The sequence below is a fragment of the Scyliorhinus torazame genome, chromosome 14, assembly GCF_047496885.1.
Source record: "Scyliorhinus torazame isolate Kashiwa2021f chromosome 14, sScyTor2.1, whole genome shotgun sequence".
Lineage (NCBI taxonomy): Eukaryota > Metazoa > Chordata > Chondrichthyes > Carcharhiniformes > Scyliorhinidae > Scyliorhinus > Scyliorhinus torazame.
This window is the reverse complement of record NC_092720.1, coordinates 221,793,355-221,821,069: the sequence shown is the minus strand read 5'-3', so window position 1 is coordinate 221,821,069 and position 27,715 is coordinate 221,793,355. Positions and strand designations below refer to the sequence as shown.

Here is a 27,715-nt window from a genome sequence, read left to right as displayed (position 1 = left end):
GTGACCCCACACACCTAGAAAGTGACCTCTACACAACACCTAGAAAGTGACCTCTACACACCTAGAAAGTGACCTCTACACACCTAGAAAGTGACCTCTACACACCTAGAAAGTGACCTCTACACAACACCTAGAAAGTGACCTCTACACACCAAGAAAGTGACCTCCACACATCACCTAGAAAGTGACCTCTACACACCTAGAAAGTGACCTCTACACAACACCTAGAAAGTGACCCCCCACACACCTAGAAAGTGACCCCCACACACCTAGAAAGTGACCTCGACACAACACCTAGAAAGTGACCTCTACACACCTAGAAAGTGACCTCTACACAACACCTAGAATGTGACCCCCACACACCTAGAAAGTGACCCCCACACACCTAGAAAGTGACCTCTACGCAACACCTAGAAAGTGACCTCCACACAACACCTAGAAAGTGACCTCTTCACTTCCCAATCCAACACCCATTGTCTTTGTTTTTAAACTGTGAACATTTTTTTAATAGTGAAAGGAATCTGTTGTCTTGTTGACTGTGCAATAATTAACACTCACTCCTTCCTGTGACAACAGTCAAAAATAACTCTGTCCAGATGCACTGTTCTGTTTGTTCTGTATTCGAATAATGTAAAATCACATCTACCTTTTTACAGGATCAGACTGTCAGGGTGGTGACTCACTGAACAATATCAATGAACAAACCTGTTTATCTGCAGTCTATTTATATTACTCATTTGCTCCGTCCCTTTCTGGGCTGTGGTTTATAAAAAGTTGCTGCTGGAATCAGGAAATGAAACTGAAAGGTTTTCACTGAACTCTGATCACCATTTTACTTGGAGCACAGAACAAGGTGACTAGCCCTTCGAGATGGAAGATGATCTTTCCTGTGCTGTTTGCCATGATCTGTATAAAGATCCTGTCTTACTCGGCTGTGATCACAGCTTCTGTCGATCCTGTATAACCCAGTACTGGGAGAAAGCTGACACCACCTCCTGTCCCATCTGTAGAAAGGAGAATTCATCCAGAGACCTGAGACCAAACCGCACCCTCTCCAACATTGTGAGCACATTTGTAAAAAGTGATAAAGGTGATAAAATTCATCAGGAATGCAGCCGTCACAAGGAGAAGCTGAAATTATTTTGTAAAACTGACAATCAGCCCATCTGTCTAGTTTGTCAGAGTTCAAAAAATCATCAAAACCACGAGTTCCTGCCAGTGGAAGAAGCTGCTGAGGAGTTTAAGGTGAGGAGATCTTGTTTGAAACAAAATACAGAAACAGATACCGGAATCCTGAACAGGGAACATTCATAGATTTGGGTTTGAGTGTCTCTCAATGTTTATTATTTAATTACTCGGTCTTTAGATGAACTGTTATTTGTGTCACTGCTTCAGAAACCAGGAACAGAAAGTGAAGGAATTTCACTTCAGTCTGAACACCACTTTAATAGAAGCTAATCAACAACTTATATTTATCAGGGCTGCGGAGGCTTCTTGTTTAACCAGAAGGGGTTTATTGATAACAAGGTGAAGGTTAACTATACACAGGCACACAGGTCTCTGAAATAGGACTTCACTCTACGACTCCTGGGTTCACACTGCCCAGTCCCCCGTTCCCAGGGCCTCGCGCTTTTCCCCCATTGGTCGGGGTTCGCCCGCTCTCGCACGATAGACCCCGAGCTGGTCACGTGGATTGTGAGGATCGTTCCTGAAAGAGGCCGTACTACCACATCCCTCCCCCTGAGGTCCCTCAGCAACATCATTACAACATGGGCCATGTACAGTTAAATATGTACAAGAAAAGGCTAAGACAAAAAAGGAGGGAGTCCACAGCAGTCTTTCTTAGGGTTAATCTGTCAGGGTACTTCTTAGGCCTAATGGACCGCCTCAGCCCCCCAACAGGCTCCTCCACCAATAAGGCAGTTTTGTTGTCAACAGCAGGTGTTCGCCTCGAGGATTCGACCATTCCTTCGGGGGTGCCCCCCCCCCCTCCAGCACCTCCAGGGGTATTTGGCGGGGCCTTTATGGAACTCCCCAGTTCCCTCGGTTCTGGTTCCATTGTGGGGTCACTGGCGATGCTGCTGGTTCCACCTGCTCAGCCACTGGGGTTGTGGCCTCTCTCTCGCGACATGGTCTATCTGCTTCCACACCCGTCGGTCCTGTCAGACATTACCACAATCCCGCTGGGTAACCACAGTGAACCTGAAGCAAAGTTTCTTACGAAGACCAGGCCGCCAACTTTAAATAACCCGTCTCCTTTTATATAACGGTGCTGCTTGTTTCGAGAGGCCGGCCCAGCATCCACCCTCCCTGACAAATTGGGCAAAACAAAATCTAATCAAGTCTGGAGGTGACGACCTATCAGTAGCTCCGCCAGTGTGACTCCAGGACTGGCATCGGGGGTGGTGTTATACAAGAGAAGGAAGTTGGCCAACTTGAGGCGTCCTGGTCTGTGGGATTGTTTCTTCATTGCTGACTTGAACATCTGAACTGCTCTCTCTGCCAATCCGTTTGAGGCCTTGGGTAAGGGGCTGTTCGAGTGCGGTGAATACCGTTTGGCTTTTTTTCAAATATTTTTATTCAAGGCTTTCCAACAAAGTATAAACATACAAAATATCAAAAGGACAACCGAAGAACAACAAACGACCATCACAACCCAGTCAACAACCCCAACCCTCCAGCCACTCCGACACCGACCCCCCACCATGTCCCGCCTTCCCCCCTTTTAACCCCCCTTACCCCTCCCCCGAAAGCCCTCCCCAGCATCGCTGACCACTCAATCCTCCTTGAAGAAATCGATGAACCGTTTCCATCTCACGACCCCCGCAGATTGAACCTGACTTTCTCCAGCCGCAGGAATTCTGAAAGGTCGCTGTAGAAGCCAAGTATTTCAAATACAACTAGTATAGGTAAAAGATAGCTGTTTAAGCATAAATGTTGAGCCCCAGTTTTTAATACCCATTTATACAGCATAATTCACTTTTACTGAAGTCCATTGTTCTGGCAAATGCATATTTTCAAAAAAACAGTGTGACATTAAAAAAAGCACAGTTGCAAGATAATTTGACACTGTCTTGTGCTAATTGTCAAGGACAGGGACTGGATACACAGCACCATTGTTCACAATGCAGATAACAGCTGGGTCAGAAAAGCTGATGTTGCACATTGAAGATGGACGGCTTGCCATCAAATCAAATGTGTTTGAGTCTAACCCAAACCAATTAGGATTATATTGGGGTGTAATTAGACGACTTAAGACAGATATGAAAGTGTATAACTAAAAAGTTTCTCCCGGCCATTTTAGGTTAGGTTAGGTTGGGGTTTTGTTGTCTTTGTGAGTATTGTCTTTGTAAGTTTTGTTTTAGTGTTTAGTTTTTCGTGTGTTGTCTGTGTTTTTATTGTCTTTGAAGGTGTGTTGTGCTTAAGTTTTGTCTTTCTGTTAGTTTAGTCAGTTTTTGCCTTTGATTCTAGTCTCCATTTTAGTTTATGTCTTTTGGGGGTTGTCAGTCTAACAGTCTGTGTCAGTGATGTTAGTCCACTTTTGACTTTGAGTTTGAGTTTAGCTGAAGATTAGCTTTCTCTCTCTCTTCATGTTTCATTGCCAGACTTTGACCTTTAAAAAGTTACTTTCGAGCTGTCTGCCTAAGCAAAGAAAGATAATGTCTGTAATTCTCTGAAAGCTTCGAATTGTCTACGAATTGCCTTTTAAATGACTTTCAAATTGTAATCAAGCGACTACAAATAAAACAATTCTTTTTGGCACCTGAGGAGTTTATACTGCAAATTTCTGCTGAGTTCCAGTATTCGCAAAGTGCTACTGATAACCGAATAGCAGAGATGATATAAATTCCTTCAACTTTACACAGTCGAATAATACAAGGAATCAAACAACTTAACACAGTCTACAAACAGTACAAATCTTACAACTTGTCGTATTGCGCCAGGACTTGATTCATCAACTAAGTTTCCCCCAAACTTGGCGTAGTTCGACAGGTTAAGATCCTATAAATTATAGTTTCCTATAATTGGCGTAGTCAGGCAGTCGGGGGGGGAGTACTGAGGACGACCTTCGGAGGCCCAGGTGACGACGGAAAGCTTCGAAGATAATCGGAGGAGGTCGGGAACCTTCGGGAAGCTTCGGAGATAATCGGAGGAGGCCCAGAAGACAGCCGGAACCCACTGCTAGACTGGGGTAAGAAATATCTTTTTCACCCATTAAAAGTCTTAAAGCCGCATCAATCAGTACTTCGACCCTTGAAAAGAACATTTTTTATAGACTGTGTTAAATAAATCAAGTGCCAGTCGGTCGGTCAGACTATCAGACGTGACTGGAAGATGAGTCACTGCAGTAACTAAAATAAAAAAACGTCAGTCAGCGATCAAGAAAAGTTATGGCTGATCCTAATCAAAGTGTAGATTCAGAGCCTTTAGCAGACAGAAAATTACTCCCCACTACATCCAAGGGGGGTGCTGGAATACCAGATGTTTCTGTTGAAGATATGTTGGGGGATTGTAGATCTTTCACTCGTAGACATTTTAACCTATGTGAAACCTCAAAGAAAATTGAATCAAAGTATGATATCCCCAGAGGACAGTGGTCCTTCAATAATATCAAGAGAGCATGGGGAAAATGCACACGATTACACGGTGCAGAACGTGTAAAATGGTCCCTGGTAATTACGGGACAGATACACAGTCAGCAAGAGATCATTGTTAAAAATAAAAGTGATCATCAGCTTCAGTCCACTAAAGACCAACTAAGTGCAGTTCTTGAAGATTTGCAAGATGCAAAATCCAAACTTGAGCATTATGATGAAATTAGAACAGATTTGCAAAATAAAACCTCTGAACTCCAGCAGTTAAATGCTCAAATCGCAGAATTTCAAAATCAAGTTTTTAAAGTGGAGTCAGAATTCCAAAATCAAGTTTTTAAAATGGAGTCAAAATACCAACAGCTGCAATTAAATACTGAACGAAGTGATGATGAGTATAGGTCTACTAAAAGGCAATTAATTACAGTTGTTGAAGAATTGCAAGATGCAAAATCCAAACTTGAAACAGATTTGCAAGATGCAAAATCCAAACTTGAGCATTCTGATGAAATTAAAACAGGTTTGCAAGTTGCAAAATCCAAACTTGAGCATTATGATGAAATTAAAACAGAATTGCAAGCTGCAAAGTCCAAACTTGAGCATTATGATGAAATTAAAATAGATTTGCAAGTTGCAAAATCCAAACTTGAGCATTATGATGAAATTAAAACAGAATTGCAAGATGCAAAATCCAAACTTGAAACAGAACTGCAAGATGCAAAATCCAAACTTGAGCATTCTGATGAAATTAAAACAGGTTTGCAAGTTGCAAAATCCAAACTTGAGCATTATGATGAAATTAAAACAGATTTACTAGTTGCAAAATCCAAACTTGAGCATCATGATGAAATTAAAACAGATTTGCAAAACAAAACCTCTGAACTCCAGCAGTTATCTTTTCAAATAACAGAATTCCAAAATCAAGTCTTTGAAGTGGAGTCAAAATACCGACAATTGCAATTAAAAACTGAGCGAATTGAACTTGAAAATTGCAAGTTAGTGAAAGAAAGATGTGTTTTAGAAAGAAATATAACCAGCGTGACTGAACATTGTAAATCTTTGACAAACATGCTTTCTGTACAAAAGATTGAACAAACTCAGAAAGCAGTCCAAGCCACCCACCTAGTGGCACAATCGGCAATTGCACAGCCGAGATCAATTGTTAAAAATAAATCATTTTCTCTGTCGGATGAATCAGACGAAGATAGTGTTCCTACAATACAAAATACTAAAGCAATTCGACTAGCCCCTTTAAAACGCAAACAGGTTAGAGTTGGAAGCAAAAAAATAGAAGAAGATGGTGAAACTATCACTAGAAACATATTTGACCACCAATGGGTTCATGAACAAATTGATCCTTCTAAAATTGACGAATGGTCCAAGGGTCTTCCACACCCTAAAAAGGGTGGTAAGATCACATGGGATGGAATTCACAGATTACAAGCCATTTACAGTCTCCACCCATTTGATGGAGTACAAATTCTGACTATCATGCTAGGTACTCGTATAAGTTCAACCCTTAGAAATGAAGTACAAGTTGCCCTTGGAGACGATTTGCAAAATTTAGAAGCTGGTTGGCTAACAATCAAGAATTGGCTATTACAATTTCGCCCCCCGAGGACCAATTGGTCTAAGATCACAGCTTGCTTTCAAAAAAAGAATGAAGATATTCAGGATTTTGAGGAAAGATTTTTACGTACTTGGATGGAATATTCAGGGATGACACTCGACCAGGAAAATGACACATGGGATGCAAGCACTTTAAGTCCATTAAAAACGGCTTTTATAGCCGGTGTTAAACCTGGAGTTTCTGCTGCCTTGAATTTGGTTTTACCAGCTTGGGCCACAGTTGGCACATACCGAGACATAGTTGACCGATGCATTCAGATAGATCGTGGTTTGCACAATCAGGCAACTTTTAACACTGCAGCTGCTCAAATGCAGCCTATTGCTCAAATCCAGCCCATGTTACCTGCTGCTCCAGCGGCGGCTGTTGCAGCACCTGCAGGAATATCAGCAGTAACTACAATTTCACCACCAGCGCTAGAACAAACATGTACCCTTGCTCCATTAAAATCACGTCAGAAAATACCACAATGTCTTTCCTGTGGTAGAGTAGGACACTGGATGGCAAAATGCTATCAAAAACAACGGATGGATTCGAGAGATGATAATGAAGTAGACAATGTTCACTACAATACATTTCCACCTCATGGTCAACCATGTAACACGTACCAACAAGACACACCCAGTTTGGCTTCTGGTCAGCAACACTGGCTAAGCAACTACAACCATGGTTTGCTTTTACAGTTAATCAACAACAGTATCATAATAGCCCAACTGTTTACCACATGGCTTTACAGAATCATCTCAGGCAACTGCCTGTTCGGCCTTCCACCATTATCCAATATGAAGATGATGTTCTGATAACCTCTATCAATAAAGATGATCATGACAAAGATTTACGGATGGTCTTGAACCACCTCAGTACTAACAGTCGCAAAGCTAGCTTTCACAAAGCACAAATTGCCCAGAAAGATGTTTACTTGGGACAGAAAATTTCCAAACGAAAAAGGGAACTTACTCAGAAGAGAACGGCTGCCATCAAAGCAGCTAAAGAACCCTCAATGTATCGCTAAAAAGTTGCCAAGAACTGTCAACTTAAGAAAACTGTCATTCTGAACGTTGCTTTATTAATTTAAAGAAATTAACATATCTTGTTAGCTGTGTTTCCTTTAACAGAATCGACAAATTCATCTACAGAAAATCAAGATACAGCACAAGATTGGTTCAGTTATATATTTAATAAGTTATTGTATTTGATATTTTAAAATAAATGTTTAAAATTAGCCTGGAAAGTAAAACTTCAAACAATGTGGAAGCTGGTTTAAAAAAAAACCCAACAATCTTTGATTAAAAGTCAAAAGAACATATCGTTCAAAGAAATTTGATAACGGGAATTTGGCAGCAATCCAACTTTTACTCCCAGTCCATTTGAGTGACAAAAAAAAGTTTAAAGATGCGAATGGCATCATTCCAAGCTATACACCTCTTTTTGTCTCTGTAAGAAAATTAACCCTTTCAACAAGCTTTTGTGTATTATCCAGAAGATGTCAAAGACTTGACATCAATTTTGATAATAATTTTACCATTTATTACTAGATCATATGTTCAACTTTTATTGTATAATCATTTTACAAGAAGTTATTATTAATTACCAATGTGATCAAATTTGATTAATTTATTAATTATAATAATTATTTTGAAATGCCTGTTGCAATGTTAATTCCATTTTATTGTTTAAAACTGCAATGATTCTTTGCGCTTTTACCTATCCTATCGCATTAATGATGTATTTTAATCTTTCCTGATATATCTCAATTTTTCGATTTATCAAAGGGCCGACTGTAGAAGCCAAGTATTTCAAATACAACTAGTATAGGTAAAAGATAGCTGTTTAAGCATAAATGTTGAGCCCCAGTTTTTAATACCCATTTATACAGCATAATTCACTTTTACTGAAGTCCATTGTTCTGGCAAATGCATATTTTCAAAAAAACAGTGTGACATTAAAAAAAGCACAGTTGCAAGATAATTTGACACTGTCTTGTGCTAATTGTCAAGGACAGGGACTGGATACACAGCAACATTGTTCACAATGCAGATAACAGCTGGGTCAGAAAAGCTGATGTTGCACATTGAAGATGGACGGCTTGCCATCAAATCAAATGTGTTTGAGTCTAACCCAAACCAATTAGGATTATATTGGGGTGTAATTAGACGACTTAAGACAGATATGAAAGTGTATAACTAAAAAGTTTCTCCCGGCCATTTTAGGTTAGGTTAGGTTGGGGTTTTGTTGTCTTTGTGAGTATTGTCTTTGTAAGTTTTGTTTTAGTGTTTAGTTTTTCGTGTGTTGTCTGTGTTTTTATTGTCTTTGAAGGTGTGTTGTGCTTAAGTTTTGTCTTTCTGTTAGTTTAGTCAGTTTTTGCCTTTGATTCTAGTCTCCATTTTAGTTTATGTCTTTTGGGGGTTGTCAGTCTAACAGTCTGTGTCAGTGATGTTAGTCCACTTTTGACTTTGAGTTTGAGTTTAGCTGAAGATTAGCTTTCTCTCTCTCTTCATGTTTCATTGCCAGACTTTGACCTTTAAAAAGTTACTTTCGAGCTGTCTGCCTAAGCAAAGAAAGATAATGTCTGTAATTCTCTGAAAGCTTCGAATTGTCTACGAATTGCCTTTTAAATGACTTTCAAATTGTAATCAAGCGACTACAAATAAAACAATTCTTTTTGGCACCTGAGGAGTTTATACTGCAAATTTCTGCTGAGTTCCAGTATTCGCAAAGTGCTACTGATAACCGAATAGCAGAGATGATATAAATTCCTTCAACTTTACACAGTCGAATAATACAAGGAATCAAACAACTTAACACAGTCTACAAATATTACAAATCTTACAACTTGTCGTATTGCGCCAGGACTTGATTCATCAACTAAGCTTCCCCCAAACCTGGCGTAGTTCGACAGGTTAAGATCCTTAAATTATAGTTTCCTTTAGTCGCTCACCCACACCCCTGCCTTTGGTGGCTCCGGGTCCCTCCAACAGAACAAAATCCATCTCCGGGCTATCAGGGAGGCAAAGGCCAATACACCGGCCTCTCTTCCCCCCCCCTGCACTCCCGGATCTCCTGACAGCCCAAATATTTCCACCTCCGGACTCGGGGCCACCCTCACCCCCAGAACCTCAGCATCACATTCAAGAACGCCTGTCAGAGCCCCCTCAATCTTGGACATACCCAGAATATGTGGACATGGTTCGCGGCCCACGCCCCCCCCTTGCACCCACCGCCCACACCTATCCTCCACCCCCTCTGAAAACCTGCTCATCCTCGCCACCATCATGTGGGCCCTGTGCACCACTTTAAACTGGGTGAGGCTTAACTTTGCAGACAACGAGGTCGCATTCACCCTCTGCAAAACTCAGCCCATGTCCAAGCCCCCAGCTCCTCTCCCAACTCCTCCTCTCACTTGCATTTACCATCCTCCACCCGGGCACCCTCCCACTCCATCAGTTCCTTGTAAATACCCGAAACCTTCCCCTCCACTATTTCGGCCCCCGACAGAGGTTTATCTTGCAGCACCGGAGGCAGCAACCCCGGGAAAGACGGCACCTCTCTCCTCACAAAATCCCAAACCTGCAGGAACCTAAGTCTTGACTCTTAGGCAACTCAAACAATTCCTCCAACTCCTCCAGCCCCGCAAATTTTCCCCGAATAAACAGGTCCCCGACATATTCCATCCTCGCCTGCCACCACACCCTGGAACCTCACATCCAGTCTCGCTGGCACAAACCTATGGTTATCACAAATAGGTGCCCACAATGACATGCCCTCCAACCCCGAGTGCTGCCTTCATCGCCCCCACACCCTCAGAGCCGACACCACCACTGGACTAACGGAATACCTGGCCGGCGAGAACGTCAGAGGCGCCAACAACAAAGCCCTCAAACACGTCGCCCTACACGATGCCGTCTCCACCCGTCCCCTAACCGACCTCTCCTCCACAGCCCATTTCCTCACCATCCCAATGTTCGCAGCCCAATAATAATTAATTAAATTGGGAAACGGCAGTCACCCCTCCCCCTCACCCGATCCAGAAAATCCCGCCGTACGCGCGGGGCCTTCCCCACCCAAACAAACTCTGAGATCAATCCGTTACCTTTCCTGAAAAACGACTTGGGGACAAAGATGGGAAGTTTATGGAAAACGAGCACACACCTAGGCAGCAGGGTCATTTTAACTGTCTGCACCCGTCCTGCCAACGACAATGGCAAAACATCCCACCTCCTAAAATCCCCCTTCATCCCCTCCACCAATCGAGCCAAATTCAGTATATGCAGCTGAGGCCAGCTCGGACCACCTGGATACTGAGGTATCTAAAGCTCGTCCCCACCGAACGGCAGCTCCCCAATCTCGTTTCCTGCCCTCTGGTATTGATCGGGAACACCTCAGTCTTTATCATATTCAATACCCAGGGCCTTCCCTGTCTGCATCGCCCCCATGCCATCCATCACCTCACGCAACCCAATCGGGGCCTCCAGGCCCTGCACCTGACCCTCCTCCACGTTCGAAACTCCAACCCATCCAGGAACCGCCTCATCACCGCTTCCCCCCTCGGGGGCTCTGTTGCTCTTATTAGCCTTAGTTTTATTAGCTCTAATTCTGTCACCTTTGCTCACGAGTCGCCAGGTATCGTTCTGATACCGCCGCGTGGTTCAAGCTCGAGTTATGATTAATAAGTCAGCACACCACTTAGTAAGATTGAAATCAACGGTCATTTATTATGTATTACAAGTAATGCTTACACAATAATCCTACTGTCTATATAGAAACCTACCACTACTGGCCAATACTTAACTTTAGGAAGGGCCCACCAGGTGAGGGAAACAAATGGCTTATCGAATCGGATCTGGCCCGCGGGATTCAAAAAGGCCGATACAGGTCGATGGCTGGGAGTCTTTATCGGGTAGCGATCGCTGGAGTCAAACTTACAGTTTCTGGTTGATGTTCTTGTGAAGGTCTCGAGCAGGAGAAGAAGGGAGAGAGAGCGATCTGAACTTGGCCCCTCACTTTATAGGGTCCCGGGGCATCCCGCCTCTCGGGGCGGCCCTTGACCCTGAGCCCCAAGTGATTGGACTTGTTCCCAATCACTGGGTTCGATATATCCAATAACGGGGCGATTCCTCGATCGGGGGGTGGTCGTTCACCTGTCTTTGTTTCGGCCACTGCAGGCTCCGACAGGTCTGGCCCGGCATTCAATTGCTAATATGTTGCAATTGTTCCCGGGGATAGCCGATTAAACTGCAGGTGTCTGGGTTGATGTGCTGCTAATGGTCGCAGGTATCGATCTGGGCCGACTTCCCCAGAGCCGAATACTCTATTCTGTCTGCAGCTGTCCGTTTGTGTCCTGTTGGCTGCTTTTCCCATTAGCCTTTTCGGTTAGCCATTTTAAATCGGGTTTTGGCCAAATTAATAGGGAATCAGCCATTTTAGGTGGCTACACACCCTCCTTGTGATCCGGGGGGGGGGGGGGGACACCTCCTACATGGCCACTACTCTGACCCTAGCTTTGCACAAAAGTTTACCTAAACAATTCTTGAGGGCGCTATGTCAGGCAGGGGCATGTATCTAAAAAAATAAAAACTTGGAACCTCTAATTTTACCTAAAACACTCATCAAGCATTACATAATCCTATCTCTCTAAACGTATTACAACAATCAAAATATTCCATTTATTCTTTCCTGGCTTGGCAGTCAAGCTCAGGATCATACATTTCTTTTTATTGACAGGAAAAACGCAAGTGCATGTTTTATTATTCTGGTTTCATAGGTCGCGGGGGTCTGGGGTCTGGTCATAACCGAATATAGGGGATCGGATCCGATATACCAGGGTTAGAGCGTGGTACGCTCTCCTTTTCCACTTGCAGAGGCGCATGGTCTGTACTGCACAGCAGAGTATGGCCAATGCTAACAGCGCCTCAATAACGTACGACAGGGAGTACCAAGTTATGAACTTGGCACACCAGGATAATGCAGCGTGGCTGGTGACTGGGCCCTCGGTACTGCGGGGCAGTGAAACATTAACGGCAGGGAGGTTTGGAGTAATGGGGTCCGCGTTCCCGCGCAACCAAATGTCCAAAAAGATGTTGAGCACGATGAAAGAAGTCCTCATGGTTGTCCTCTTTCTTTTCTTTCTCTGTGTTCTCTGTTTTTCTCCGGTCCTGAAGCTTCTGGAGTTCTGTAAAACAAGCATAGTATCTGTAACTACCTTGGTTTAATATCCGGTGTGTTAGTGTGTCTGTCCTTCTTGGGGCCAATTAAACCCTTATAATTGGTCACAATATGTGACTTCTCCCCCATTTTTTTTCGAAACAAATGTTAGGACACGGCACACTTCCCAATGGTGGACCAGTGCTAAGTTTATCATCCAAATGTTCTAGGATGTAAATAGCATTTGGCGGCAATCCAAAGGTTGCCTAAATAAATAAACCTGTTTTTGAAAGGAAAAGGTCTAATGAGGTGCGTATGGGCCGCGACGGGTAAGATTTGATGGAGTCCCCGGGTAGGACGGCTACCAATACCGTATGTCCCCTACCCCAGCGTTTTTGACCAACGGGGGGGGTCCCCAGGCAGGGCGGGTCTCACGCCGCTTCTCCACTGCCTGAGCAACCGACAAGAACGGGCAAAAATGTAGTCATCATGGTGGGGTTGCTGCTGTGATTCTCCCGTCAAATCAGAAGAGCAGTTACGATCGGGCGTCTGATACCCGAACAAGTATCAGCTGAAAAGCTAGTTCCGCTGAACAAGCGTCTGGTCTCGGTGGGTCTCTGAGGCAAGTCCTCAGAGGTTTCGGCAGAATGGGCGTGTGAGAAAATTTCTCATGTCGGACGAACAACATTAAACAAACATACAAACAACGGAAAACATCCTGCTGGCTCCATCAGGAAGGACAACACTTTTCACCAAGTGTCTCCTTTAAATCATCATGTGGACACCTAAGTTCTCTGTTGCGAACAGGGTCGCAAAGGAGTTGGCGGCTTGGGAGTCAGACCCGAGGTCGTCACCTTCTCCCGGGTGCCAAACTCTGGAGTGAATTAGGGCGGAAAGGGCTGCGTGGTGTGAGTTGGGGTCGCTCTCGTCGTTGCGGACGAGTCTGCAGGAGTTGTCGCGGTGCCAATGAGTTGGGTCTAGTTGGGTGGGAACAAAGTCGGGGTCGTCCGTGTGGTTCGGTGGTCGGTGGTGTGGGTTGTTTAAGAAAGTGATGAGGAAGGGATCACTGCAGTCGAAGTCGGAGGGTGTGGGACCAGGATAGTAGGGAGGCGTGCTGTGGCTGTCGTCAGAGTCACAGTCGCTGTCTCTGTTGCTGCAGTCTGTGGGCGTTCCGGGGCGGAGTGTAAAGTTTGTGGGTGGAGTCGGGGGGCGAGTCCATGTCTGGACTGGACGTGGAAGGGGTTGGTGTGGTTACGTTGGCTGTGGGCGGGGTGTGGTCTGCTGCGTCAAGCATGACGTGGTGGGCGTGGTTTGACTGTGCTCCATAAGCTTTTAGCTGGTTTATGTGAAACCATGCAGTCTTACCATTTTGGTATTTGATTTTGTATACCGATGGGCTTACTTTATCCGTAATGGAGTACGGACCCGAGGATTTCGGAGACAGAAATGTGCTGGGGTTATACACAGACAACATCACTTGTTGTCCTATATTATACTCCGTTGCATGTACTGCCTTATCAAAACGGGCCTTGCTCTGTTTTCTTTTAGTGCCCAGTTTAACAGCGGCTGCTACCTGAGCCGTTTTTATATTTGCGAGTAATTGTTCAACGGCTTTCTCATGGGTGAGGGCCGTAACTTCAGGGCTGGTCAGATCTAAACCCAACAAGTACTCTGTCCCTTTCATGGGGCGTCCGGTCATGAGGGCGTGTGGGGTGTAACCTGTGGAGGTGGAAATAGTGTTACGTAAAAACATCAGCGCAAAGGGGAGGACCGAATCCCAAGTGGTGTTATTCTGCTGGACCATTTTCCTAAGGGTGGTTTTTAGGGTCCGATTCATGCGCTCCACTATACCACTCGACTGAGGGTGGTACGCAATGTGAAATTTTTGGGTTATGCCAAATATCGTGAGGACATTCTGCATGACACGTCCCGTAAAGTGAGAACCTTGGTCCGATTCAATACTGTGGGGGAGTCCCCATCTTGTAAAGATGTGGTGGGTTAGGATTTTGGCGGTGGTTTTCGCAGTGTTGGTGCGGGCTGGAAATGCTTCCACCCACTTTGTAAAAGTGTCTATGACCACCAGAACATATTTATAGCCATTCCTGCAAGGGGGCAATGGACCTATAAAATCGATCTGGAGGTTAGTCCAGGGGCCGTTAACGGGTCGGGTGTGGCTGAGATGTGCCTTTTTGGCATATCTATCTGGGTTGTTCTGTGCACAGATGAGGCAATTCTCAATGTAATGGGAAACATCCTCTTTGAGATTATGCCACCAACAAAGCTGTTTGAGGTGGGCTGCGGTGGGTTCGATTCCCTGGTGTCCATGACCATCATGGAATGAACAGATTATTTGATTCCTATCCTGCTCAGGAACTACATAAAGGGTGTCCTTTAGCACCACACCGTCATGTGTGGTTATTGTATTTCTGTACCTCTCGTATGAGGCTGGAAACTTCCCTTTCACGATTTCAGTGAGAGCGCTATCCTGCTTCTGGGCCTCTACTACATCTTCGATCCTAGTCTGCGCGACCTGAACTGCACTCACTGGCGCACTCACTGGGGCGCTCTCGGGGGGCTTCCAAAAATACCCATGCCTGGATCCTGCCTTAGCCAGTGCGTCGGCTTTTACATTTCCGGGGGGGGGAGGAACGATGGTGGCTGCGGACTTTTATAATGCCAAAGGTCCGGTTTTTGGCTTTTTTCAGAATATGGCGGAGTAATGGGGCTGAGGGGAGGGGTTTCCCATCCGCGGAAACAAATCCTCTTGTTTCCCAGAGGGGCAGAAATTCAGTGAGGCTGTTGCACACGTATAGACTGTCTGAATATATGTCTGCTGGGCTGGGGAAGGAATCTGGGTGCTCTACAATGTAAGCAATGGCCGCAAGCTTTGCTGCCTGCGTGCCTAAGTGTCCGGGTAATTTTAATGCGATTTCCTCGTGGGCGCGTCCTCCAAATAAATCCCATAGCCTGTTATGCGTTGCCCATCCAGGATTGTGGATGATCCATCCACATAAATCCTAATGGGGTCACGCGTGTCCGGGTGAGGGGGGTTCTGAGATGGAGTGGCTAGTTTTCTGGGGGGTGTTTTAGCTACAAAGGGGCCTGTATTATGGTGGGGCGAGATGATTTCACACTCATGGGGGGTTCCGGGGTATTGTAGATTATCCGCTAAGTATGTGTGAGTCTTTGTCCGTTTTACTGTGATGTCCCGTCCTTGTAAGAGAAGGGTCCACCTAGCAGCGCGGATTTGGCTGACGGTACCATCTTTAAGTCGTCCGTCTAGTAAAAGTTGGGTGGGGGTGTGCTCGGTCAAAATGGTGATGGGGTTCAGTCCGGTAATGTATGAGAAGTACTGGACTGCCCAGAAAACTGTGAGCAGGTGCCTCTCACAGGCTGAGAATCCCTGCTCCACAGCATCTAAAATCCGGGAGGCATAAGCTACGGGTCTTAGCTGGTCGTGCCGTTCCTGCAGGAGCACGGCTGAAAGGGTGCGGTCTGTGGTCGCTACCTCTATGGCGTAAGGGGAAAGCGGGTCGGGAACTTGCAGTGCGGGGGCGGCTATGAGCGCCTGTTTTAATGATTCCACAGCATCCGTATGCTGCGGAAGCCATTCCCAGGGGGTTCCTTTCTTTAGGAGGTCTGAGAGGGGCGGGGCCTTGCTGGCGAAACCGTCAATGTGGTTTCGGCAGTAGCCAACCAGTCCTAAAAACGACCGGAGGGCGGAAACGTGTTGGGGAAGGGGCAATTTAGCGATCGAGTCAATTCTTTTGTGCTCGATCTCGCGTTTGCCGTGTGTGATAATTGTACCCAAATATATCACTTTTTCTTCCAATATCTGGGCCTTTTTGGGGTTGACTTTACAGCCAATGGAATGTAGTAATTCCAGGAGTTCGCACAGAAGCTCAATGTGTTCTTCCTTCGTGTCTGTCTGCAGTAGTAGGTCGTCCACATACTGTACCAGGCATTCGGGCTGAGAAAATTTCGCTCGTCCATTTGCCAGCTGTCGGTGGAAAATGGAGGGGGAGTTGTGGAAGCCTTGTGGCAGGCATGTCCACGTGTACTGCTGTGCTTTAAAGGTGAAGGCAAATTTGTACTGGCACGCCTTTGCCAATGGAATGGACCAGAACCCATTACTGACGTCCAAAACCGTGAAATGTCGGGCATGGAGTCCCTGTTTGAGCATGGTCTCGGGACTTGTTGCTACGGTGGGGGCTGCTATGGGGGTGACTTTATTGAGTTCCCGATAATCAATGGTCAAGCGCCATGATCCGTCGGGTTTCCTTACTGGCCAAATCGGGGCATTATTAGTTGAGGCTACCGATCTCAGGACGCCCTGCTCTAATAAGCTTTCTATGACCTTTAGGATTTCTCCCTCTGCTTCTAGGGGAAATCCGTACTGTTTTTGGGGTCTTGGGTCCGGTCCTGTTATTTGTACGGAACCGGTCATCCGTCCACAGTCGTGTTTGTGGGTTGCGAATGCTGCCCTGTTCTTTTGCAGGACTGCCCTAACCTGTCGGTCCGTGCTGAGTGTGGTGGGGTTGAACCAAAACTCGCCTACTGCGCTAATTGTGTTCATATAATTCCCTATATTGAGCGTTGCGGGGGCTCTAGCGGATTTCACCATCTTCCAGACACACTGGTTGATTGGATCGAAAGAGAGGTGATGAGAATTCATGAAGTCTATCCCCAAAATGTGCTCTGCTGTTGGGGGCAGGTCGACTAACACTACGGGGTGTTTTGTATTAATGGTGCCGATTTGGATGGGTACAGGGGTTGTGATATGTCCCTGTTGTGAGTGGCCTGTGAAACCGCTGAGGGTGATAGTGGCTGTGGTGGGCCACGTGTCCTCACCAAGGGTAGAGGAATTTAAGGTTGTGCGGGACCCTCCTGTGTCCCAGAGAAGCTCGATCGGCTGTCCCCTAACCTTTGCTGCGACTATGGGTCGTCCTGACCTATCCCACAGGGTATCGCAGACCCAGCTGGGGGAGCCTGTACACCGTCAGTCCTTTCCGGTCACGTCTGTCTGATCGGACTGGGCGCTAACGCTATGTATGGGCTCTGCCTTTTACTTATTGATAGTGCCTGTCTGTTGGGCTCTCTGTGGCTTTTTAGGGCCATTGCATTCTTTGGCAAAATGTCCCAACTGTCCGTAATTGTAGCATTCTTGCTGTTTTGCTGGGGGGCTGCTCTTTCCCTCGTTTACCCAGGCGGGGTTGTGGATAGTGGTTCTTACTGCCTGCACGTCTGCGGCGGCTTGGTTTTCCTCAGGGGTTCTAGCTGCGGGTTTACCGTGAGCCGCTTGTTCCCAAACGCGGGACAATTTTTTGACCACCCACTTCTCATTGTGAGCCTCCTCCGAGGGGTCATAATTACTACAGGCATTCTGTCCTGCTTCCGTGACATGGGAGATAAGGGTGCGGGTCCATTTGGCCATATTGTCTGCGGACAAATGGGCACGGTCTACATTTCCGAAAACGGCTTCAAAGTGAATCCACAAGCGTCCTGCGAACGCTGTGGGGTGTTCAGACTTTTTCTGTCTGCACTTATTTAGACCGTCTGCGGGGTCGCCCCGGTTGTACCCGATCGCACCCAGGATCGCGGTATGCATTTCTGCAAGGGTGCCTCCTCCTACATTCTGTGGGTCGGGAAGGGCTGCTGCGACCGATGGGTCTAAGCTGAGGACCGTGAGCTTTACCTGCTCTTTCTCATCCAGGCCGTACATGGTCGCCTGGTGTTTGACGGTGGCAAAGAAATGGTGCGGGTCTGAAGCGGGAAGGAACGGTGCGATTTTAGCACACGCGTCCCGTAATTGGGTCACTGTGAGGGGGGTGGAATATAAGACTTCCGCCTCGTCTGCTGTGGCGGTGCGGTGGGTTGTTACAGGGTTCATGAGAGCCTGTATTCCCTGCTGTGTGGGGGTTGGGGGTGCTCTCCTCCTTTGGGGTTTTCCCTGTGCACATGCTCCCTGAACATATCTCTGCGCTGTCTCTTGCAGTTCTTCCCAATCAGGGCCGTCTTCCTGGTCTAAACTTTCCCCAAAGGTGTCTTGGAATCCCTTTTGGACAGAAAGCATTGCTTGCAGGTCTGCAATTTGCTTTCGGCACTTTGCATGGTCTAAGGTACTCTGCCTTTGTTCCGTGGTTGCAGCGTGGAGCGCTCTCAAGGCTGCCTTGAGATCACTACATTGCTTCTGTAGCGTCTCCACCTGCTTCTCTATCTCTTTCTTAACCAGGATGGCACGCTGCGTGTCCTGATAAGCCTTCTCATACTGGGATTGAAAACTGCTTAAATGCGCCAGGCAAGACTGGTGACCCCGTTTGGCGTCAGCCACCTCTTCGTCCTTGGCTTCTAACTGCCTTTTCAATTCCAGGTTCTCTTTTTCCATCTCGCATACATCGATTTTACCCATATGATGTATGCCCTCTATTTCTTTTCGGAGCGTCCTGACGACCTCCTCTGTGCCTCGCAATTGTGCCATGCAGGACACGATTGCCATCGGCTTGCGCGCTTTCGCTAAGCTTTTCTTATGGATTTCACTCATGTTCTCCCACCAAGTATGCCCTATACTTCCGGGACCTGAGTCGTCATTATTACAGAAACCGCTCCACACGGGCCATCCTTTGCCCTGCAGAAATTTGCGAATTTCCACTTCCCAAATGGGACACTGTCCCACTCTACTGCTGCTGGTCGCTGCGACCGCAAATTCCTCGGGGTTCATGAGGCGTTGCATTGCCTGCATGGCCATCTCTCTTATCTGCTCGTTACGTTCAAATTTGGAACAGGGGGCTAAGGTGGTGTCGTAGATGTGGGTACGGCTTGCGCTAATTTCCGAAAATACAGACTTCTGACAGTTTTGACGCAACAAAATCTATCAGTTTTACCTTATAACCCTGTTAGTTACGCATGCATACACACACTTCCAAATTGTGAATTATTAACCAGAACCGCTGGAACACTTGTGGGGTTTTTTTGTTTTTGTTTCCGATTGGATTCTATTCAAATTGTTGGGGTTCTCCCGGAGTGGTTTTCCACTTCTTTGTCGGGTCCCGGCGGAGTCGCCAATTATGTTGCTTTTATTAGCCTTAGTTTTATTAGCTCTAATTCTGTCATCTTTGCTCACGAGTCGCCAGGTATCTTTCTGATACCGCCACATGGTTCAAGCTCGAGTTATGATTAATAAGTCAGCACATCACTTAGTAAGATTGAAATCAACGGTCATTTATTATATACAACAAGTAATGCTTACACAATAATCCTACTATCTATATAGAAACCTACCACTACTGGCCAATACTTAACTTTAGGAAGGGCCCACCAGGTCAGGGAAACAAAAGGCTTATCCAATCGGATCTGGCCCGCGGGATTCAAAAAGGCTGATACAGGTCGGTGGCTAGGTGTCTCTACCGGATAGCGATCGCTGGAGTCAAACTTACAGTTTCTGGTTGATGTTCTTGTGAAGGTCTCGAGCAGGAGAAGAAGGGATAGAGAGCAATCTGAACTTGGCCCCTCACTTTATAGGGTCCCGGGGCTTCCCGCCTCTCGGGGCGGCCCTTGACCCTGAGTCCAAGTGATTGGATTTGTCCCCAATCCCTGGGGTCGATGTGTCCAATGGTGAGGCGATTCCTCGATCGGGGGGTGATCGCTCACCTGTCTTTGTTTCGGCCACTGCAGGCGCCGACAGGTCTGGCCCGGAATTCAATTGCTAATATGTTGCAATTGTTCCCGGGGATAGCCGATTAAACTGCAGATGTCTGGATAGATGGGCTGCAAACAGTCCTGAATGTAACTGCAAATACCTGGGTTGATGGGCTGTTGATAGCCCTGAGTATCGATCTGGGCTAACTTCCCAGAGCCGAATATGCAATACTGTCTGCAGCTGCCTGCTTGTGTCTTCTTAGCTTCTTTTCCCAGCAGTCTTTCGGGTTAGCCATTTCAAACTGGGTTTTGGCCAGATTAATCGGAACGCAGCCATTTTACGTGGCTACAGTAGTGAGCCCTCACTCGGCACTCCAAACCTGGGCAGCTCCATTCCAGGGTAGGGATCTCCTCGTCTCCCACAATTTTCATGGAGTCAGACCAGCTTTTCCATGATTTGTGGGTCACAGATTTCAGAGGAATAATGAGCCACAGTTAGGATTGAGAAACTTTTCAAAGTTTATTTCACAATGTCTAAGCCAGTATCCTGAACAGCAGTTTTACACAGACTGTGAACTGAACATCTACCTCACACTGTGAATAACAGAATGAGATTTAATTTGGGGTTCCTATTTCAGAAAGATGTACAAATTATGTTTTTGTTCAGGAGGAACTGCGAACCTCACTGAAGCCAGTCCAGGACAAGGAGGAGGAATGTAACACTGTAAAACGTGATTATGAGAAAACATTCATTCACATTCAGGTATTTCTGATCTTATTTTGTTCTGTATTCTGGCAGAATTCTGGTCTCGATGATAAGAATTATAAAGAGACAGTGGAGGAGGTGTAAAAGAAATCACAAGGATGGTTCCAGAACTTATCTGAATGCACAAAGCATTGGGAATAAGGTGGTAAATCTGTCACGTTAATATTTACAACAGGCTGCCCGCACCCCCATCCCGTTACCCTCCGCTTCCACCATCTCTGCTCCCCTCGGGCACAGTGATCCAAGATCAAAAGCCCCCGATGCAGACCCTGTTCAGAGGATGGGTGTGAGGGTCCTGTCAGCAGACAGACAGAATCAGACTTTTGCATAAACTGAGGAGCACCAGAGCTAACCTCACAGCGAGGGATCATCACTCTCCTGCCTTGTATCGTGACCCACTCGCTGACAGTGCCGACACAGGCCCATCACCCTGAGGTGATGTTTCACAGATCCTTGGAGGGTGGACAAGGGGGAGGGGAATGAGGGAAATGGGAGGAGGAGGGGATTGTCAGTGAAGGAGAGAAATGGGGAGGGTGGATTGGGGGTGAAGGAAGGAAACAGCGAATGGGATGAGGGATTCTTTTTCAGTTTGTAACCAGTGGGGCTCCACATGGATCAGTTCTGGGACCGCAATTGTTTACAATATGTATTAATGACACCGAGGGAGGAAGGGAATGTCTTGTAGCCAAATTTGCAAAAAAAAACAAAATAGATGGAAAGGCAAATGGCGAGAGGGACACAGGCCATTTGCAAAGAGATTTTGATCGGTTAAGTATGTGGGAAAATAGTTGGCACACGGGGTGTCATGTGGGAAAATGTGAAGTTGTTCATTTTGGAAAGGAGAACAAAAGAGCAGAGTATTATTTAAATGGAGAAAAGCTGCAGAAAGCTGTGACACAGAGGGACTTGGGGATTTTGTACACGAAACACAGAAAGCTAGCAGACAGGTACAGCAGGTAATCAGGAAGGTTCATGGAATGTTGGCCCGCATTCCAAGGGGGTTGGAGGATAAGAGTCGGGAAGTCTTGCTGCAACTGTATAAGGTATTGGTGAGAACACATCTGGAGCACTGGGAGCAGTTTTGGTCCCTTATTTAAGGAAATATATTATTTCAATGGAGGCTGTTGAAGTCAGATTTAGAAAGAAGGTTTTTAGACAAAAGGTACCCATTGGCTCAGATGCGTGTATAAGAGGCAATTTGTAGCAATAGTGTCTAAACAATGCATGTGATTTTGTAAACTAAAAATTACCAATATCAGAAAGGACACAAAATGGCGGTAAGCTGAGCTAACAATACTAAAGACACAAAATGGCTTTTAGCTGAACTACCCACATTCCAGAACAACCATTCGCCTGGGTTCAGTTGCAAACTGGTATAAGTAACATCATTCAATTCCAGACAGCAGAGTTAGTCAGGGAGACAAGAATGATTGAAACAGACATGGGAAAAATGGGAGTACTTCACCAGTGAGTGATAACAGCTCCGCAGGACAAAGAGCATTATGTATCCTCGCCAGCCCAAGGTGTCCAGATGCAGACAGGGAAGTTAACTTTAACAGTTAGTATGAGTGGCTTCTTCATGAAGTCAGGGGCTGGTAAGGGGCCAACCCACTTTACGTCATGTCAAATTTAATTGTATATATAACTAATGTATGTAATCTATAACCAATATTATTGGACAAGGTCCAGCCGAAATGAGCTGTGTAGCTGTTTTGAAAATGTATAAGAATGGATGTTTTCCTTTGTTCGGCGGAGAGGTGGTCTGGGACTTTAACAGACTTCATCTCCCCGCCGGCGAAATAAACAGTTTGATGCGAGGATTGGGAGGAGCCCTGGGCATTGAGTGATTTATTTGAGATCCTCTCCCACTAACAAGAGGCGGTTCAGTGAAGGTTCACCAGGATGATTCCCCGGTATGGAGGGATTGTCTAATGAGAAAAGGTGAAACAAATTGGGACTCTACTCATTGGAATTCAGAAGAATGAGAGATGATCTCATTGAAACATATCGGATTGTTAAGGGGCTGACAGGGTAAATGCTGAGAGGATGTTTCCCTCATGGGAGAGTCTAGGACCAGAGAGCACAGTTTCAGAATAAAGGGGAGCCAATTTCAGACTGAGATGAGGAGGAATTCCTTCTCTCAGAGGGTTGTGGGTCTTTGGAACGCCTTACCACAGAGAGCTGTGGGGGCAGAGTCCTTGTGCATATTTAAGGCTGAGGCAGATAGATTGCTGATCAGGGATACCGGGAAAGGGCAGGAACGTGGACATGAAGAATGTCGGATCAGCCACGATCCTATTGAATGGCGGAGCAGACTCGAGGGGCCGAATGGCCTATTCCCCTGTTCCTATTTCTTATGGTCTTAACTAAGAGGTTAAACCTATCAGGAAAGCTTAAACTGACTGTGGAATAGAGAAGCTGTGAGGTCAGCTGAGTTCTTTATAATTATTTCAGGGTTTGATAGTGTAGATACAGAGAATGTTTCTACTGGACAGAGAGTCTAAAACCTGGGGTTTCAAATCCAAGATAATCACCAGTAAACCAAATAGAGAAATCAGTAACTCGATCCTCAGTTAGAGCTCCCTCTCCTGAATAAATTATCATCTGCGAATCGATTATCTATTATATCTAATCAATTAACTAGATTTCACTGCATGAGGGAATAGTTTTCTGTATCAAAGTCATGTCTTCACCTTAATAAATTATCCAGTTTGGGAACTAACTAGATTGGGAATGTTTTTTTCTGGAATATTCTGATCTGAACAGAACTGTTCAGGCTGAACAACCTTTTAAAAATCCTCATTAATTTTCAATCTCACTGATATTTCCCAAAGGACCAAAGTGTAAAGACAGAGAAACAGATTAAAGCCCAATTTGAAAAACTTCACCAGTTTCTCCGTGAGGAAGAGAGGATTGAGTTGGAAGATCTGAAACTGGAGAAAGAGAAAAAGAGTCAGGAGATGAAGGAGTGGATTGAGAAGATAACGGAGGAAATCTCATTGCTTTCAGTCACTGTTCAGGAGATTGAACAAGAGCTGAGGGAACAGGACAACATCAAGTTTTTAACGGTAACTGTTTATTTATTTTTCTCTCCTTCACCGTCTTGAAGAATGAGCAGGATGTGTCATCAAAATCTAGAATATAAAACTCACCGACCAAAACAACCCAATCACCTGTCACATTTGGTTTCCTCTGTCTCACACCCAGGATCACTGACGGCTCTTTAACACGGAAATGACTAAATCTGGAGCTTGTTTACTGTAATATTATAGAGGGATAGTTTCATCAAATTAAACAATGAAGAAAATCAGCTTCATCCAGAGTGAGGAACCCTCCGAATGGTCAGACCATTCTCCCCCGAGTGGACATTTCCAGTTGTTGGTCTGAGACTGGGAACTACAGTCCAGGATCCAGCCAGGCAGGACCATGTTTCCAATGCTTGGCTCCTCCCTGGCTAGAGCTGGAATGATTCTGTCCAGGAGAGAGCTCTCCAGGGTCAGATACACAAGATAGGTGAAGCTTCCTCCCAGCAGTTAAATAGTTCAATGTTCAGAGAGTGAGAGGGGAGAGTCTCCACACTGAAAACATTTAAATTAAGATCAATTTGATTTTCAGAATTTCCCAGGAAGTTCAGTGAACCCCTGAGTATTTACTTCAGTGAATTCTCTGCTGTGTATTGAGATGCTGATGAATCTATTTGAACAGTGTTGGGTGAGGGATAAATGTTGACCAGGACACTGAGAGAACTCCTGTGCTCTTCTTGGAATATAGTCTTGGGATCTTTTACCTTCACCTGAGCAGACAGAAGAGAGCTGGGTTTAAGACCTCAGCGGAAAGCCGCTGCCTCTGACAATGGAGTTCCCACTCAGCTGGTTGCTCATTGAGCTCAGTGTGACTCACTGCAAGTGGAGCTGACATTCGAATTCATTCTGTCTGCTTCAGCTTACACAGAGTGGTCTGACACTCTGTCTGTAGTATCACTGCAGACAAAGATTCAAACACAAGTTTGATGAGTCCCAAGACTGAAGGTTAAACTAACATTGCAGATTTACCCCAGTTTCTAGGTGATTTCTATTGGACAGGTACAGCCCCCCAAACCCGGCTGTCCCAAACCCGGAATTGTCCCCAAACCGGAATTATCCACAAACCGGAATTGTCCCCAAACCGGAATTGTCCACAAACCGGACATTTTTCTCTCTGTGGACTGCTCAACGTTTACAACATGTATATAATTGACCCTGTCTGTTTAATAACCTGTACTTCATGACAATGGAATTCCCATTCATCTGGTCATTTTCCATCAGGAACGTGTCTTTATTTTCAGCAATATGTTCTGTTCCACCAAGTGAGTGTTAATAAATTAATTCCAGTAATTGGACATTGATGAGGATTTTATAATTGGATTGTAACTCTGTGAGTTGTGTTGTGCAGTAAGATCGAGTCATTTGTAATATTGTGGAGTAACTCACAGTCCAGTGAGGACAGCAAGAGGCAGGCCAATAACTTTCGATATTTAAAATGTACTTTCCTGTGGAATCCAGTCTGTTACTTTACTTTTTGTGATAAAATGTTCTCCAAACACAAACAGTAATAATTGTTCTTGTTCCACAGAAATTTCCGGATTTACAGAAAAGGTAAAATTCACCCCCTTGATTTGATTTTAATTTCTAACCTATTTCTCGCCCAGCCTGGAATGATCCAACACTGACCTTTATCTCCTGTTTCAGACTGAAGCGAACTCTCCCAGAGCCACAGAAGGTTTACCCGTTAATAAATGTGGGGAAGTACATTGGCTCACTGCAGTACAGAGTGTGGAAAAAGATGCTGACGGTGATTGATACAGGTGGGTGTGAGCTTCCTGACCCCAGCTATTAAACAGCTCTCTCGGTTATTAGTAGAAGGGACCGGTCTCTTTATATTAAATATAGAATTGTATTTGTAACAGATTAGATTTTACTTCAGCCAGTTTTCTGTTAAAATACAGAATTGTCAGATCAGCTATTGTTACGACCCCCTGGGCGAGTGCGTCGTCAATTCAGCCCCACTTGACCCGGAATAACAACACAATTTAAATTAATAAATAATTCAGAGAAAAACACCCAAAGTCTTTGGCCCTTCACCACCCAATAATTGCAGTCCAGGTTTGTAAATTTAAAAACAATTAATTTTATTATTGACACTAACTATAGTTAAATATGCAGCAAATACAAAAGGTTAACTAATTCCTAACCCATCCCCCCTACTCTCACACACACACACTCACTGACACACGCACTCACACAAGACAGAGAAACACAGAGGGGGGAAGATGGGTGTAAAAATAATGCTGAAAGTAAAACGAAAGAGACTTTGTTACAGATGGCTGTTTCTAGCACAGCTTTCTTCAATCGAGGCTTTCAGGTCGAGATTTCCATTTTGAGTCTGTAATGGTTTCCCCCTTCCTCCTCACTCTCACCCCTCACTCTCTCTGTCCCCCTCGCTATCACTCCCCCCGCGCTCTCCTCCCTTTTCTCTCCCTCCCCCCTCCGCACCCGCCTTCCTGCTCACTCTCCCTACCTCTCGCTCTCACACACCCTCCCTGCCCCTCACCCCGTTCTTCCGACCCCTCATTCTTCCACCCTCTCACTCTCCCTCCCCTTTGTTCTCCCGCTCCCTCGTTCTCCAGGCACCTTGCTTTCCCTGCTGCTAGCTCTCCCTCGTTCTCATTCTCCTTCATTCTCGCTCTCCCCCTTCTCACACTCCCTCCCCCCTTGCACTCCCACCCCTTGGCTCTCCTTCGCCCTCGCTCGTTCCCTCAGTTTGGCACATTCCCTCTCACTCTCCCTTGATCACCATTCCTCCAACTCGCTCTCGTTCCCCTTCACTCTCAATCCCTCTCCCCTAGCACTCCCTCCCTGTGGCTCTCCCTCTCCCTCGCTCCTTCATGCTCTGTCCTCACTCTCGCGCTCTCCCTCCCTCGCTCACTGACTCGCTCTCCCTCTGTACCTCACTCTCCCGCTGTGTCTTGTTTCCCTCTCTCTCTCCTTTGCTCCCGCTCGCTCTCTCTTACCTTGCTGTCCCTCACATTTTCTTTCGCTTTACCCCACTCTCTCCATCTCTCCTTTTGTGTCTGTCACTCTCTCTCTCTCTGTCACGGGGTTTCCTCAGCCTCACTGCAGGGTGTGGTCTCCGGGTAAAACCTTCCCCCGTTTCCCGTGACTTCCGGTTCCCCCTGTGCGCTGTTTAAACTCTTCCCCGGGGGATGAATTCCTAATTCTGGTTCCTGGCTGATTTTGCCAATCACTGACCGGCTGTGAAAGTTACAGTGAGAGGGACGAACATTTTATCCGTGTCCATCTGTCCCCAGCTCCAGTCACCTTCGACCCGAATACAGCCCATCCTGCCCTTCTCCTGTCTGAGGACCTGAGCACCGTGAGATACACTGAGAAATGGGAGCAGCTTCCCGACAATCCGGAGAGATTTGTTCCCTGTGTCATTGTCCTGGGATCAGAGGGATTCACATCAGGAAAACATTCCTGGGAGGTGGAGGTGGGAAACAAGACTGATTGGAGTGTGGGTGTGGCCAAGGAATCCGTAAACAGGAAGGGGGAATTCACCCTGGATCCAGATAACGGATTGTGGAGATTGGCTCTGAGACAGGAGAATAAATACTGGGCTTGGGAGAATCCACCAAAACTCTTAGATCTGAGAGTGAAGCCGAGAAAGATTCGAGTCTGTCTGGATTATGAGGGAGGGAAGGTTTCCTTTTATAACTCAGATAACAAGTCCCATATCTACACTTTCACTGGGACATTCACTGAGAAACTCTATCCTTATTTCAGTCCAGAACTCACTGCTGGGGGTAAAAACCCAGAACCCCTGAAAATCTGTCCGCGGATAGTAACAATCCAGGAGGATGAGGGTTTTATCCCTTCATCCAAATAAAGACTGTTTCCTGTAGGTGGGGGAGGGGGA

General features: G+C 45.9%; 1 protein-coding gene across 1 annotated transcript; it reads left to right on the top strand.

Moving 5' to 3' along the window:
• Positions 1-741: 741 nt before the first annotated feature.
• Positions 742-27,715, top strand: LOC140390552 (zinc-binding protein A33-like). Its single transcript, XM_072475728.1, has 6 exons — positions 742-1,245; positions 20,663-20,758; positions 23,596-23,829; positions 25,373-25,395; positions 25,489-25,604; positions 27,108-27,715. The coding sequence occupies exons 1-6, from the start codon at positions 871-873 to the stop codon at positions 27,683-27,685; spliced, it is 1,422 nt and encodes a 473-aa protein (XP_072331829.1). The 5' UTR covers positions 742-870; the 3' UTR covers positions 27,686-27,715.

Bases quoted from the DNA above. Each gene is read 5' to 3' on its own strand.
- LOC140390552 (XM_072475728.1), top strand. From the start codon at position 871: ATGGAAGATGATCTTTCCTGTGCTGTTTGCCATGATCTGTATAAAGAT. The intron at 1,246-20,662 runs GTGAGGAGATCT...GTTTTTGTTCAG, and splicing joins AAGCTGCTGAGGAGTTTAAG to GAGGAACTGCGAACCTCACT. The intron at 25,396-25,488 runs GTAAAATTCACC...CTCCTGTTTCAG, and splicing joins TTTCCGGATTTACAGAAAAG to ACTGAAGCGAACTCTCCCAG.